At 39.9% G+C, this 14,874-nt stretch overlaps 1 protein-coding gene across 7 annotated transcripts in view; it reads left to right on the forward strand.

Annotated features, from left to right (window-relative positions):
• Positions 1–14,874, forward strand: part of ZNF827 (zinc finger protein 827) — a 101,267-nt gene that overhangs the window by 34,491 nt on the left and 51,902 nt on the right. For all 7 annotated transcript variants that reach the window (XR_011727782.1, XR_011727783.1, XR_011727784.1 and 4 more), the window contains exon 4: positions 6,678–7,161. Coding sequence is in view for 4 of the 7 variants with exons in the window: in XM_071753723.1 (XP_071609824.1) it covers positions 6,678–7,161 (484 nt within the window). In the remaining 3 variants the exon portion in view is untranslated. The remainder of the gene's footprint in view (positions 1–6,677; positions 7,162–14,874) is intronic.

Genomic DNA, 14,874 nt, shown 5'->3' on the forward strand with positions numbered 1-14,874 from the left:
CTTCCCATAAGGGCACTTTGCCAGGACCAACTCACAACTGCAGGCAAGGAAGTGAGAGGGAAGAAGGGAAGCAGAAGGAAAGTTTCCCCACAGACACACAATGAACAAGGCTGAGTAGACTGCTTTTTAAGGCACACAGTGTTATCTATAATTATTATATGGCATTTAGGTTCCACAGGAATAGGCACCTTAAGAAAAAATTAAAATAGACACAGTACAGAATTACATTAATCTGTTTTCGTGACAAATTCTAGTATATGCATAAACACAAATTTTGGCCCTTTTTCTCAGGAATATGGAGGTAGTATCACAGGACTGGATTCTGGTATCATAGCATGGTTTCTAGGATTTCTGAGAATGCTAAAAATGAAGCTGGACAAAATTAATGGGTGAGAGAGGCATTTTGTCCAAGAAGACAACAAGGATTGTACTTGAGTCCTTCTCTCTGTTTATCTAAGTATATATTCTGTTGGAATATTGTTTTCTTCTGAAGAATGATAGTACGTGTTACTACTGCAGGAAGCTACAGAAAGGTGTGGTGTAATACAGCAAGATGTATTCCAGTTTTTGTGCTTTTCCTGGTAGGGAAGTAAGGATTAAATTTACCTCAGAGCAATACCACAAGCATAAGGCAGACTCTGTCTGTCCAATTGGTGTCTTTGGATCATGCATTTATCTTCCTCAGCCACTGGTGGACAGATAGGCTGTGAGATCATACAGACATGTTCCAAGAAAGCAATAGGATATGAGCCTGAGGACTTGGAAAGGGGGATGAGGAAGAGGAGCATATGGCCACAAATAGGATCTATAAATTTTTTTTGTGCTGCTCTATAGACATAAGGCAGAAATGGGTGAACCAGCTCTTCTAACTGTAAAAAAAAAAAAAGGTGAACACATGCTGAAGCATGACAGTGTGACAGCATATGAGGAAAGGGGAGATGAAACTTATCAGGCAAGTGAGATGCAGTGGCAGGCAATCATGTGATGCTCAACCATGGGATCTTCCTGCTGCTGTTCCTCATGGAGAGGGACCAGATAGTGAGATCTCAGATTAATATTCTGGTGTAATATGAAGAGGGTTGTAATCAGCCTTCTGAGTAGGGAGAAGCTATTAATTACATGATAATGGGAATAAGGAAAGGCCCTAAGGAATGCAGCTGGGTGCTCACTACGCCCTGGTGATTTGCTTTTCCCTATTTCTTCCTCATCAAGAATCAGGCAACTGAATAAGCTTGCTTCCAGTTTGTCAAAGTACAGCAGCATAGGTTATTTTAAAACATCTTGATCAAATTAGGAGGAGGATTTTGACTGTGTTTTATGGGAGAGCTTTTTGTTTGGTTAGGTTTACATTAACCTTGAAGAGCACTGTGATGTGCCTGTGATTCCATTACATTCCTTCAGCTGCAGGGAAGCAATGCAGACTTGTGCAGCTTTTCAACAAGTGACATCTGGGCCTTGGGTCAGAGGTATCACAAGTGGCTTCAAATATCTGCTTTTTAATCTTGTCACTTTTTTGCATGAGGCAAGGATAAGACAGAAAATTGGTACCTTAAAGAAAAGAAGAAATTTTGGAACACAGTCCAGTCCAACCCTGCAGAGAGGATGTTTTTCCCCTTTGCTTTCAGGTAAAGCAAAGAAATAGTTTCAAAAAGAAAATACTCTATAAATAATGCACATGTCCTGAGGGGAAGGATCTTACCAAAGCTTAGCACCAAGTGCAATATTTTAAAAATGAGGGAACTTGTCAAGAAAGAGCATGGAATGAAAAGGCAGAGGGCACGTCATGGATGCAAAAATGGAGGCTTCTCAAATGTACTCAAATGCAGCTGCAGAAGGCATTTTACTAAAAGATATTAAAAAAAAAACAAACCAAAAAAACAAAAAAAACAAACAAACCCACAAAAAAAAAAAAAAAAACACAAAAAAAAAAACCAAAAAACCCTTACAAAATCTCTAAAACAAAACTAAACAAACCAGAAAAAAATCAGTAGGCAAGTATAACTAAATGGCCAGGCTGTACTAGTTATTGATTATGGTAGTTGCTTAAACAGATACCTCTCATGGAAATGTTAATCCACTGGAGAGTTAAGAAAAATAAAACCTGTAGGAGGCAAAGAAAAAAAAGTGATAACTAGGTCATAGAAAGTAAGTGAAGACTGAGTAGCCTGAAGCCATAAAAGTAGCCATGAATGGATTCAGCACCCCAACCTTCATAGGCTCTGACTTTACTTAGGGATAAAGTTTCTCAGAAAAAAACATTTCCTCTCATTCTGAATGTTTAAAAAGTAACAACCAAAAATATCTGTTAAGTCCCACAAAAGAAAGGTTACTGCTAATCCTTCTTTTCCTGGGCCTCATAATTTGAAGGGAGAGTCTGTACAAAGCATTATCCCAATTTTAAGGAAGGGGAATGAAAATATTTCACCATTGCTACAAAATTGCAGGACATGCCTGTCACCATTTCCCTCATCTCTACTCCCATTGTAGTTATTAGGCATGATCACATGTGTTTAACTGTGGGACCTCTGTATGGGCCAGTCTGTACTTCCCATGACTTAAAGTGGATGGTAAAACAGCAGGGATTTTGCTTTTGAGTATTAAAAGATGATACCAGAAATGTTAGTATGTCAACAAAAAATGTAAGGGAAAAAAATATAATGATATGAATAATGTAATATGATAGGAACATGTGGCTTCTGTAAAACAAAATCATGTGTTCTTCTACTAAGATGTTTTTAACATGTCAGGAAAATCATGAACTTAAGAATCAGTGGAATTTTATTTGGTCTTTAAAAAAGCCTTTGGCAAAGCTGCTCACTGAGAAGCTGCCAAATAAATTAAGCAATGTGATGTACGAGACAAATTACAAATTCACCAAGAGACAATAAAACAAAGGATAGGAAGGAATTAGCAATTTTAAGCATGACAAAAGGCTAAAAGAGGAGTGTTTAGTTTCTAAGAGTAGAACTGTGCATATTTTAGCAAATGTGAGCTGCACGAAATGATGGCTGTAAGAGAATTGTAGACTCTACAACTTTATGTGCATGAATCAAGATTAGGAAAGGTAAAGCTTGGAACTGAATAAGAGGAGGCTGGTTCACATAAACAAGGGGGCAAACAAAGTTCTTCCTGACAAATATGAGATACTGCAGCTTGGAAAGAGGAGTCTGATCGTGCACCTGGCTGTCTGATATAATGAACACCAGCTACTTGAGGACAGTATTTGAGTATCATTATAGACAGTTCAATGACAACCTTTCCTTGTCATGTGCAACAGGCATTAAAAAGTACACTAGATATTTGAATGTCTGTAGAAAAAAACCCCCCAAAAAAACCCCAAACCCAACCCAACCAATCAACCAAAAAAACAGAAATAACACCCAAAATGTTACAATGCTGTTATTAGCATAATGTATACTGTCCCTTAAGATGTTCACTTCTGGTCACTGCATAAAAAAAAAAAGATGTATCAGAAATAGAAGTGATTTTAAAAGCTGGCAATGAAAATTATTAGTGGGGTGACAAGAACTCCCTTTGAAGAAAGAACTGAAAAAATGGGGCTGGTAGCTATAGAAAGAGGTGTGATCATAATAATGTGTGTGATAGAGAAGACAAATTGAATGGCTTCTTTTTTTCTTGTGAGAATGAAGAGGCACAAAGAGAGACTGAAACAAACAAAAGAAAATGACCAATAGATAATTGTACCCAAGTCCTTAAACTTAGCCTAAAATTTTGAAGCATGTATATTTCTGTTGAAAATTATTAAATTATTGTTCAAAATTTTAAATACATATTAGAATTTGGTTTTGAGAATTAAAAAATTAAGTCTTATGATGGGACTGGACACAGGGCACTGGGTGCTAAGTATTGGGCTTGATGTTTGATATGCATTTTCTTCAGGTCTAAAATTTCTCCTTAAAAAATCGGTGTGTGTTTGAAATCTCAGTGGATGTAAGAGATAAAGTTGCCATGGTGAGAGTTCTTGCTACCATTTGCACATCTTGGTGCTCTTCATGAAGAAGAGAGCTTACACACTGCTGTGCTCACAGACCATGCTCTTTCCAGTAGTGTAGACAGGCAACCTGGCTGGCATCTCTTTTAAAACCTGTTGTGCTACTTTTCTTCTGCAAGGTTGTTACTTTAGAACTGTCTTTGGTAAGCATTGGTTTCAATTTTTGCTGCTGTTGTCAGGTGCAATTTTAAGATTCTAGAATTAGTTTGTCTGTAAATGTCACGTTTGGATGCTACTAAGAATGTCACTGTGTTGTGAAGTGGCTGGCCAAGAGAAACTCTCTTCCTATCTGTTGAGAGCCCTTGAAGAATTACTGAATTCTTGTCAGCACTGCTGACATATGTCTTCATGGGATGCAGAAAGGGCTCAGAGAGGGACATCTTCCAGCTTCACATTTTAGCAAACCTGAATTCAGATCCTGTGCATCATAGGATTATAGAATGGTAGGGGTTGGAAGGGACTTCTGAAGATCATGGAGTCCAATCCTTCTGCTAAAGCTAGGGCAGGTCACAGAGAAGCACATCCAGATGGGTCTCAAAAGTCTCCAGAGGAGACTCCACAGCCTCTCTGGGCAGCTTGTTCCAGTGCTCCATCACTCTCATAGTAAAAAAGATTTTCCTCGTGTTGAGGTGGAACCTCCTTGTTGAACTTCATTAGGTTCCCCTTTGCCCAGCTCTCTGGTCTGTGTAGATCTCACTGAATGGTCACACAGCCTTCTGGTCTATCAGCCAATCTCCCAGTTTGGTCTCATCAAGGAACTTGCTGAGGATTCTGTCTCCTCATCCAGGTCATTGGTGAAGATGTTGAATAAGACCGGACCCAGTATTGACCCCTGGGGAACACCACTAGTACAGGTCTCCAACTGGAATCTCCACCATTGATCACGAGGTTGTGTATGGAGAGCTGGAAATGCTGGGTATGAGCTTGTGGCTAAATTCCTCTTACTATGTAGGAACATTATCAGGCCAAATCTACAACTGTGGGAAACTGAAACCTGAACTTTGATTCAACTGTGTTTGGGAAGTGCTACTCTTGCCCCAAAGCTCTGTAGCATCTGCACCAGGACTCTCAGGATCTAGATCTCAGCAGGAAACTGGAAAATGGTGAAAGCCTAAGCTAAATGTTGGTTTTCCAAGGTCCCTGGTGTAGAGCTGAGCTTTGATGAACCCTGAGCTCTCAGGGCTTTCAGACTTAGAAGCTAGAGTAGCAAGCCTTGGATCACACAGCTGGCTGCTTCTGAGCCAGGGGGTGAAGGGTAGAGTGGTACTCAGCAGGGTGGAGGAATCACACCTCACTTGCCAAGAGTTCATCAAACCCCCGCGTGTTTCTGGAGAAATATTTTATGTTCACCAAATTGCCATTTTCCAACAAAAATCTGTCTCACTGAAATGTTTCCAGCCAACTCGAGTCACAAGTGAAAACGAATATGTGGAGCTCAGTCTGGTGCCAGTTTGTCCTGCTCATATGTTCATCAATTAGTCAGGAAAGATGTATGTATTTGCCAGTCTTTCTGGAGGGAGTAGCCCGGAGTGCTTCTGTCAGGATTTAGAATTTATTTGTGGAGCTATAGGGAAAAAGTTTTTCAATATACCTGCCACTATTGCAGTGGACTCAGTTATTCCTTCCCTTTCATGAGTGCTGTGATAAACAAGAAAGTGTCTAATTATATTTATATAGGTTATACTATTGAGTATGTCTCATACTCAGTAAATACATAATGGTTTGCATAATATGTAATGGATGGATGGATGGATGGATGGATAGATAGATAGATAGATAGATAGATAGAAAGATAGAAAGATAGAAAGATAGAAAGATAGAAAGATAGAAAGATAGAAAGATAGAAAGAAAGAAGTGAGTGAGTGAGTGAATAAGTTCTCTTTCCAAGGTGATCAGGGTAGGATACTAGGGTTAGTAGTCATACTGCAACACACAGTCTCTGTGAGTAAGAGCCTGCAGTCAAAGTATGAGGATGGTAAAATAAGCTGTCATCATTAATTGACTGATAAAATAGAATAAGTGGCAAACACTATTTCATGTTTGTATTTTATTATGACAGAGCTGTTTATTTTCTGGTAGAATTAATCTGCAACACATTGCATAGTGCCTTGGTATTTCCAGGTGCTTTGCTTTTGCTGTAATGATACATGAATTGATGATGGAGGTTGCTATGCATGTTGGTGTTTTGCTGGGTTGCTCTGAACCATTGTTATTTATGAGGTTGCACAGAATGATCGTGCTTAGCAGAATATGTAATCAATAAGGTGGGGATTGTTTTTGGTTTTGGGTTATTTTTTTTATCAAGGAAGCTACTAGTTATGCCTTGGAAGTCTTTCGATGGACTGACAGGTCATCAGGATGCAATTGTAAGGACTGCTTGATCCAAAACAGACTTCATCATTTCCATGTGGCAGAAACAGATGTTCCTTATTTTTGGTTTTTTCACTTGAGTCTTATGTTTATGTTCTTTGACTTGTGTGTGAGAGAATCCTACTGTTCTTAGTGCCTGACCTCTTTCCTGGTGCTCAGAGTGAAGAGTCCACCCGTTAGTTAACTTTTCTCTCTTTCTTTTTTAAATGTTGTGAAACGTGTAGCATAAGATTTCTGCAATGCTAGTAAGCTGGTTTGCTTAATACATGCTTTTGTCTTTCACCTCTTGAACCAGGTTCATCAGCACCAAGACAGGGGTGAGACCTTTCAGTGCCAGCTCTGCCCTTTTACCTCCTCCCGCCACTTCAGCCTGAAGCTCCACATGCGTTGCCATCAGCATTTCCTTAGGACAGAATCCAAAGTGAAGGAGGAAATACCAGAAACTGAGGTGAAGGGATCACCACAGCTAAATAGTGACTCCTGTCCTGGACCACAGAGGGAAGGAGGTGGACCTGACCTTACAGGATCAGCATCTGTGTCTAAAACACCTGATGTGGCTGGGCAGCCTAGTGGAGGTATTCCACCTTTAGTAGTGAAAGAAGAACCCAAGGATGACAGTGGCATCTCAGTTGCACCTTTTGCTCTTAGCACTGTTAACAGAGCCCCCAACAACACAAAGCTGAAAGACTCCTCTGACTTTGTGGCCAATACAGCATCAGCACTATTCAGTCAAGACATTTCTGTCAAGATGGCATCAGATTTTCTTATGAAGCTGTCAGGTAATTGAACAGCAAGTGGCAGCATCAGCTGCTTCTGCATGGGCCTTGGGTTTGCTATCTCACAGAATTTCAAGGAGAAAACATTGCAACTTCTTAACTTAAGATGTCTTCTTTCTTTTTGATAAGCAGTGTGTGATGGAGGGAAGAGGGGAAACGGTGAGGGAAGAGAAAGCTTTTATACCAGCTGTTCAATTGCTGGTATTGGGAGTGAGAATATTTTATCCAGGCTTTCATGTTCATTGACAGTTACCTTGGCAAATCTCATTTGGTGTGTTTTTCAGGCATGCTGAATACCTGTAGTTCTGGTTTTGAAATCACTGAGTTACACAAGCACCCAGCATGTTAGAGAGTTCAGCTCTTAAGTTCTCTGCCTTTGCCCATCTGTTAAAGTGGACCAGTAAAGTATTAGTCACTTTCTTTTCAGAGTATTGGAGGTCTGACTAATAAATACATGTTACTGCATTTCTTGGTTTTTAACACTTTTTAAAAGGTAATCCTAAAAATTCATGAACAGGTTTTAATTTTTTTTTACTATTTTAGTTGAAATCTGTATCTAATGCAAAGCCTGTGGTTATTGTGTTTTCTTCCACTGTCAGATTATTTCTCTATGAATGATATTGATATGTGAGGCTCTGAAGTGGAGGATGTGTTTGGGGTGAATCTGTTATACTTTACGTGCTCTTTTATTGATTTGACTGAGCACTTGAGAATTGTGGACACACCAGGGGGATGTTCTATACTAAATGTTTTCAAAATTGGCCTTTAATTTTTAAAGAGAAAGAAGTCAGAAAAAATGTCACGGAAGAAACTTCTGTTTTACAAGGAGATTGCAGTCCCTATGTCAAGTTTTAGACTTTGGAAATGGAAAATATCCTTTTCCGTAGAGAGTAATTGGCCTCCTTTTTCCCTTTAACTGCAATGGAAGTTTCATTTTGCATTTTCGCAATTTTTTTCATCAGGTATTTTGGAAAGGTTTGCTGTTTTCATCTCCCCAGACCTTTTATACCTCTGGGATCACAGTTCTGTGGAGAATCAAGTCTAATAGGTAGACACAAGAAATTAAGCCTGAGGCTTCATGGAGCAAACTAGGAAAACAGCTGAGGACAAGCAGCAGGTGAACAGGCTGGCACACATGGTTTGCTGTAAGGGCTGGAGGAAGCCACAGAAACCTCCCTTTAAAAAAAAAAAAAGAAGAAAAAAAAAATTTGTTGATATGAATTATCATTATGACCAAAAAAAAATGATGAGCCTGTTTTCATTTGCTTGTAAATATTTTTACATGTACATTTTTTTAATTGCTTTTTAATATTGGACTCTATTTGAAATCCATTTTTATGTTGTCTGAGAGCTGTCCAGTATTCATTGTTTTTCTAATGTCTAATGTTCCTGTGCACTAAGTGGCTCTAAACATCAGCTGTGAGCTGATCTGGTGCTGGTAGTGCTCCTGATGGCTGCATCGAGCAGGAACGAGAGCAGAAAAGAGGAGCAGGGGAGAAAGCTTGAAATCTGAGAAAACATACAACATTTTGATGTGTTGTTTTTCATGTAGCAGTTGATGGGGAGATGTTTACAGTTTGGCAGAAAATCATGTTTTCAGTGCCTGATCTATTGGCATTAGAAAAAGGATACAAATGTACATTATTCATACAAAAGGCCTATGCAGTTATTTGGTGGTGACTTACTCTAAAGGTCTTGAAACCTGACTTGTATGCACTGTTACCTAGCAACATGTTATAAAGTCACTGGGGGAATGAGATGTATCTGTAATTTTGTATGTGTGCATATTTGGATGAAAATGTTCTGCCAGTCACCAAGTTTACTACACAAGAAGAGCAATGTTAAAAGGAAAGGAATTTGTTTTCTCAGGAGATTTATATTGTGTTATATACATTTAGGTCAGGCTTTCCTCCATACAGTGTGCATAAATTCAGAAATAGTTCTCTTTTAGCAAGTTGGCTAAGTATTAGCTGCATTTTTTTTTTTACTCCTTGTTGTGCTGAACAAAGTTTCTTTGAGTGATTTCTTTATTATGATACTCTCATACTAGGCCCATCAGAACTTCAATTATTTGCCCTACCTTTTAAATGATATAAATCTTTTGACATCTCAAATTGTATATGGCAGTTGTAACAGCCAACACAGATTTGTTGAGACCAAATTATGTCAAAGCAATCTAATTTTCTTCTCTGGCCTTGTGGCTAAGAAAGAAGCAGTAGATAGATATATAGGCTTTTAGCATTTGGCATTTATTCTTATTGAATATTGATAGTTTAAGTGAACATTTATTTTTACTTGCCAATGTTTACTGCTCCTTTTCTTCCTTGCTGGTGTTGGTTTGGATATCTGCACTTTCATGTGAGACCTCAGGGTCTATTGGGCTTCATTTCTGCGCAGTTTCAGGCTCTGCCTTTTCCAAGTGTCTGACTCAGGAGTGCTTGACTCCCTTCAGACCAAAGTGCTACAGTTTGCACAAGCTTAACCCATGCATGTAGGGTTGAAGATGGTATAGAATTGGTGTTTTTAAGCTCTTATGAAAGTTTAAATTGAATCTTAATAAGCATGTACAAAATCTTGACTCTCAGTGTTACTGCTGATTGGGCAGTACCTTTCTAACCTAGATGAAGTGGGTACCAGAAGGGTGGAAAACAGCACATGCAGAGTAGTTCACAGTCCAAAGAGAAGAGTCAAGAGAGATCTGTAAAACCATGTAACTGTTCAACAAAGAGTTACAAGAATGCAAACCCAAAGACAACTAGCTAGGTAAGAGCTCTGTGAGAAAAGGAGTACTGCTCATGCTGGTAGTAAAAGGACAGTCATACTGGGACTCTTCTCCCTTACAGAAAGGGTAACAGTCCTGTGCTGCTCAGCCCTGCTGAAGTCCAAGGTTTTGGCACCATAGTTTATGAAGAGTGTGGACAGTTGTAAAGACTGCAAAGGAGAGCAGCAGAAATTACTGGAGATTTAGAAAACGTGTCCAGTGCAGATGAATAAAGCGAGTGAGGTTGTGAAGAGAAGACTGAGGAGAGACACTAATAAGCCTTCAATGCATTAAGGAGTTTGTCATGGGGAAAAGGAAATAATCTTTTGGCGATTCATTGTAATTATGACAAAAATTAGCAGATTTATAATGCTGTAGGGTTTAAGCTGGCATTAGGAAAATCTTTCCAGAAGTTGAGGTAGTTACACCTCTATGGTAGTTTGGCTGGAGAGATTGTGGCATCTCTGCCACTGGAGGATTTTAAAAACAGGTGAGATAACTACCTGGTTGATCACGTTACACAGTAGGATGGATTAGATCTGTGTCAGTGAACCACAGAACATCAGAAGCAATTGTCAGAAATTTCAGCAGAACAAAAAAATTATTTGGCCACAGTAAGCCCAGACAGCACTACCACTGGGGAAGGGGCTGGAGAGAGGCCTGGGGCCTCTGCTTGACAGCCACTTGAACATTAGCCAGCAGTGTGCCCAGGTAGCCAAGAAGGCCAATGGCATCCTGGCCTGGATCAGGAACAGTGTGGCCAGCAGGACCAGGGAAGGAATTCTCCCCCTGTACCCAGCACTGGTGAGGCCACAGCTTGAGTCCTGTGTCCAGTTCTGGGCCCCTCAGTTCCTGAGGACATTGAGGTGCTGGAGTGGGTCCAGGGGAGAGCAACAAGGGGAAAAGTCTGATGAGGAGAGGCTGAGCAGCTGGGGTTGAGGGAAGAGGAGGTGCAGGAGCGGCCTTATCACTCTCTACAGCTGCCTGAAGGGAGGTTGCAGGCAGGGGGGGATCTTCTCTTCTCTCGGGCAATGACTGACAGGAGGAGAGGGCATGGCCTGGAGCCAGGGGAGGTTTAGGTTGGACATCAGGAAGCACTTCCTCACAGGAAGGATGATCAGACATTGGGATGGACTGCCCAGGGAAGTGGTGGGGTCCCCATCCCTGGAGGTGTCTGAATGTGGCCCTCAGTGCCATGGTCTGGGCAGTATGGTGGGGTTAGGTCACAGGCTGAACCTGCTGATCTCAGAGGTCTTTTCCAGCCTCAGTAACTCAGTGATTCTGTGAAAAACAGGCAGAAAGCTGTAAAGAAACAAAGTGGGGAAAAATTTAAAGATGTTCAAAGTCAGACCTGATTTTAAAGGGGATGGAAACAAATTGTGGTGACACTGCTCAAAATGGCCTCCAATTTATTTTTTTTTTTTCAGTGAGGCTTAAGGGAGCTTTAGATTTAAGAGGTTGAGTATTGGTGTGGGTGACCTTTTAAGATTTCTTCAGCCCTAATTCTGTGTCATTGCTTGCCAGAAATACTTTTTTTACACATTTTAAGGTAACACAAAAAACCAAATGTGAATCTAAAAATAAGAACAAATGTTGAATTTTTTCCAGGCTCCATTCTCTAGATCCTAGTTTAAGGTAGGAGATGCTTTTAATTTACAAGATATTTAAAAGGATTCCTTGAAATCTCATTTAAATTTGAAAAGGTTTATTGTTTGTAAAGATAATTAGCAGATGACTTAACATATAAACAGAAGAAAATTAAAGCATGGCCATATTTTTTACCTTCAAATCTTCCCCCTTTTATTTCAGTAGGACTGCTTGTATGCTTTAAGTTGCCCAAGTACTTTGATGGATCAGTGCTCTGCCAGAATATTTTCTTCCTCCAGTCTATTAATTCCACACTGAAACATTGTAACTGCATACATATATTAATTTTCAGAGTATTTGTTTTTCCTGTTTCAAAGATTTTAGTGACAGACATTATACAACATACGGATCTTAAATACTGATCTTCCACCCACTCCGAAGCTTGTTTTCTTTTGTAATAAAAACCAGCTTTCACAGTGATTCAAATTAGAATGGCTGGGGTGCTCCAGTGAGGTTATTGCTGTGCCTATGTTATGTTCTGCAGTTACTTGTCATAGAATTCAAAAATAAATGAATCTCATCAAAATGAATGGGATTCTTGCACTATTGATCTCAGGGGAGTTGTGTGTGGAAGCAGAACTGGGAAAGCATTCTTCATTGCTGACTTCCCCCTCTCACCTCTCTGTGTTCATTAAGTGCATTACTCTGGAATCATGTCTCTTCATCTTGTGGTGTATATCAAGTGGGCCCCACTTCTGCATTTCTTTTTATGTACCCCAAGTTGCACAGAAAAACTTTAAAATAGAGAGGAAGAAGGAGAGATAACAGCATAAGGGGTTGAGGATGGCCATTAAATGAGAAACTGCTTTCTCCCACTTTGTCAGATCTGCTGTGACACTCATGTGAGGACTAAAACCTTGATTTTGGAAAATATTGCCACCATGGGATTTTGGTGACTGTCCAAAGTTCTTGGGTTTTGCATTGGTGTTTTATTAGCTGATTCCACTAATGGAATAACAAAATAGTAAATCATCAGACAGCTATGTACAAAATACTAGTAGATAAGCTAAGTAATCACTTAGATTATTTGTTGTGTTTGGCTTTGCATTCCTTAAAGGTAGCTCAAGTGTTTCAGTGTTTTAGCATTTGCCATTGACAGTCTTGAACGAACTGGCTTGAACTCCTCAAAGAGCTATTTTTAATAAAATAAAAGCATGTCCAACTGAATTGTCATAATTGATGTATTTGTGTAGCAAGTTCCAAAGACAAGGCTGTGCTGCCTATATTTAGGATTCATAGTTGATTCCAGAGTGTAAAATTAAAATCAGACTATGTAAGCACACAGGAGAACTGGCAATTATTGAGCCATATCCTTAATTTTAAAATACTGTGAATTCTGTAGTGCTGCTGTAAGTGTAAATACCCCAGTGCCATCATGATCTCTCTGATGTGTCTCTCCAGATTCACATTTTCGTAATTTCCTTATAGACCTTTAATTTAAATTAAAATTGGAAAAGGGCAATAACATGGTTAATTAAAACTTGGGCAAATAAAAGCTTGTACTAATCTTTGCCACTGATATACCACCACCCTTTGCCACTGACACAACACCACCCCTCTTTTTACCAGTGGTCTTGCATCCACATTTTCACACCCAGTGTGTGTTACACCTTGAAGGAATATGTAGAATTTGGCAAGACAAAGCAGGGCAGAATCTGTTCTAATTTGGTCATTTAAAATGCAGGATAAGAAACTGATTTTTTTTTCTAGTCAGCCCAAAGCAACCTAAGTTGTATTCTGAATGTGATTCTGGGCCAGGTCTGTGCTTACAATTTAGTTTTAATATCTACACAAACTCTTATACTTGGAGTATAAGACTAGACTAGACTGGTGGCTCTTACACCATTACTCTGGGCAGAAGCTCTGGTTCGAGAGCGTTTCTGCTGCAGCTATCAAAAATGGGAACTGAAGACAATGTTAGTGCAGTCATCTCTGATTTTCTTTTTTGCTTTCTTAAACAAATATGAAGGTCAGTCTGGTGGTGTTTTTCTCTGCTGTTTCTGTTCCCTTGTAGAGAGAAGAAGTTTCCATACTGCAAACAATTCCATCAAAAACAAGCTTCCCTTTGCTCCTTCACTCTCCTTCTTCTCCTCTTCTTTCCTTCTTCCCCAGAATTTTACCTATTTTGCTGTTACTTTGATTTTTACCTGGAAAGGAGAGATAGTCTTGGCTGATATTATAGCCTTGTTTAGCAGGTAGTACTTTCACTGTATAGGAGACATCTTGGGGTGTGGGGGGAAGTGTGGTCCTACAGGTGCCTGAGCAGTTTGTCTAATTCCTTCATTCCACTTGGACTAGAACACTGTGAAATGTTGAGGGGACAGCTGCAGGACTGGTCATTCTCCAGTTCTGTGTCTCCTTTTGCTCAACTACAGCTCCTGAAGTGCAATGCAGCTTTAGTCAGCTGCCCTTTCCTTAACCTCTGCTTACACATTGTTAAGATACTTAAGCAAGATGGTTTTGAAGACCTGATATTTTAAGTGGTCTCTGGAAGGCCAGATGTGGCAGTCTTGGCATCATCACACTTCTGATTGTCTATTTTGCTGTTCCACTGCTTGGATAAAAAGAAATATTCTAATGCTGAGCACCCCTGAGTTGTAATTAGGTGTTTTTCATTGGTAGTTCCCATCCTCTTCCTTGGAGCCCTGTAGGTTACTTTATCTGGCTGAGGGGAAAGTAAATGAGATGTGATTGAGTTAGCACTCCCAGGTGGGTTAGGTAACAGGAGGTTCTCTGGGACAGATTAATACTCCTGGACAAAAGGCACTAAAAAGAAACAAGAGACCAGCTAGCCTGTCCTGCTGGAAGATCAGTATTTCTCCTTTTGGACCACTTATAGTATGGACAACCTCTATGTTTAGTAAATTGAACATGATTTATCAAGCCAATTGGATTTTATTCCTGAGATTGTCCAACAGGTTCCAGTTGCATAGATTTTTCTAGCAAAGCCATCAGCTCATTGGAAGCTTCTGCAGTGTTCATACCCCTTACTCAGTTCTTTAATATCATCAAATACAGCCATAGTCTCAGCTGTAGAATGCCAACACCTATATTTCAATTGCTAGAGCAAAAGCAGTGGAAGAGTCAAGTTGTACCCTTTACTGACCACAGCTGCCTTCAGCAGGATGATGTCCTGTGTGGAGGAAATGTGTCTTCCAAATACTGCTGAGCTGATCTCTCAAAGGCCTTGGATTCTTTTAACCACCACAGCTCACCCTTTACCACCTGGACTGAAAGGCTCCCATTACCCTTCAGATGCTCTCACAGCTGAGTGCTAGGGCCTGGATACAGCACTGTCCTTCCTTCCT

Source organism: Heliangelus exortis, chromosome 10, assembly GCF_036169615.1.
Source record: "Heliangelus exortis chromosome 10, bHelExo1.hap1, whole genome shotgun sequence".
Lineage (NCBI taxonomy): Eukaryota > Metazoa > Chordata > Aves > Apodiformes > Trochilidae > Heliangelus > Heliangelus exortis.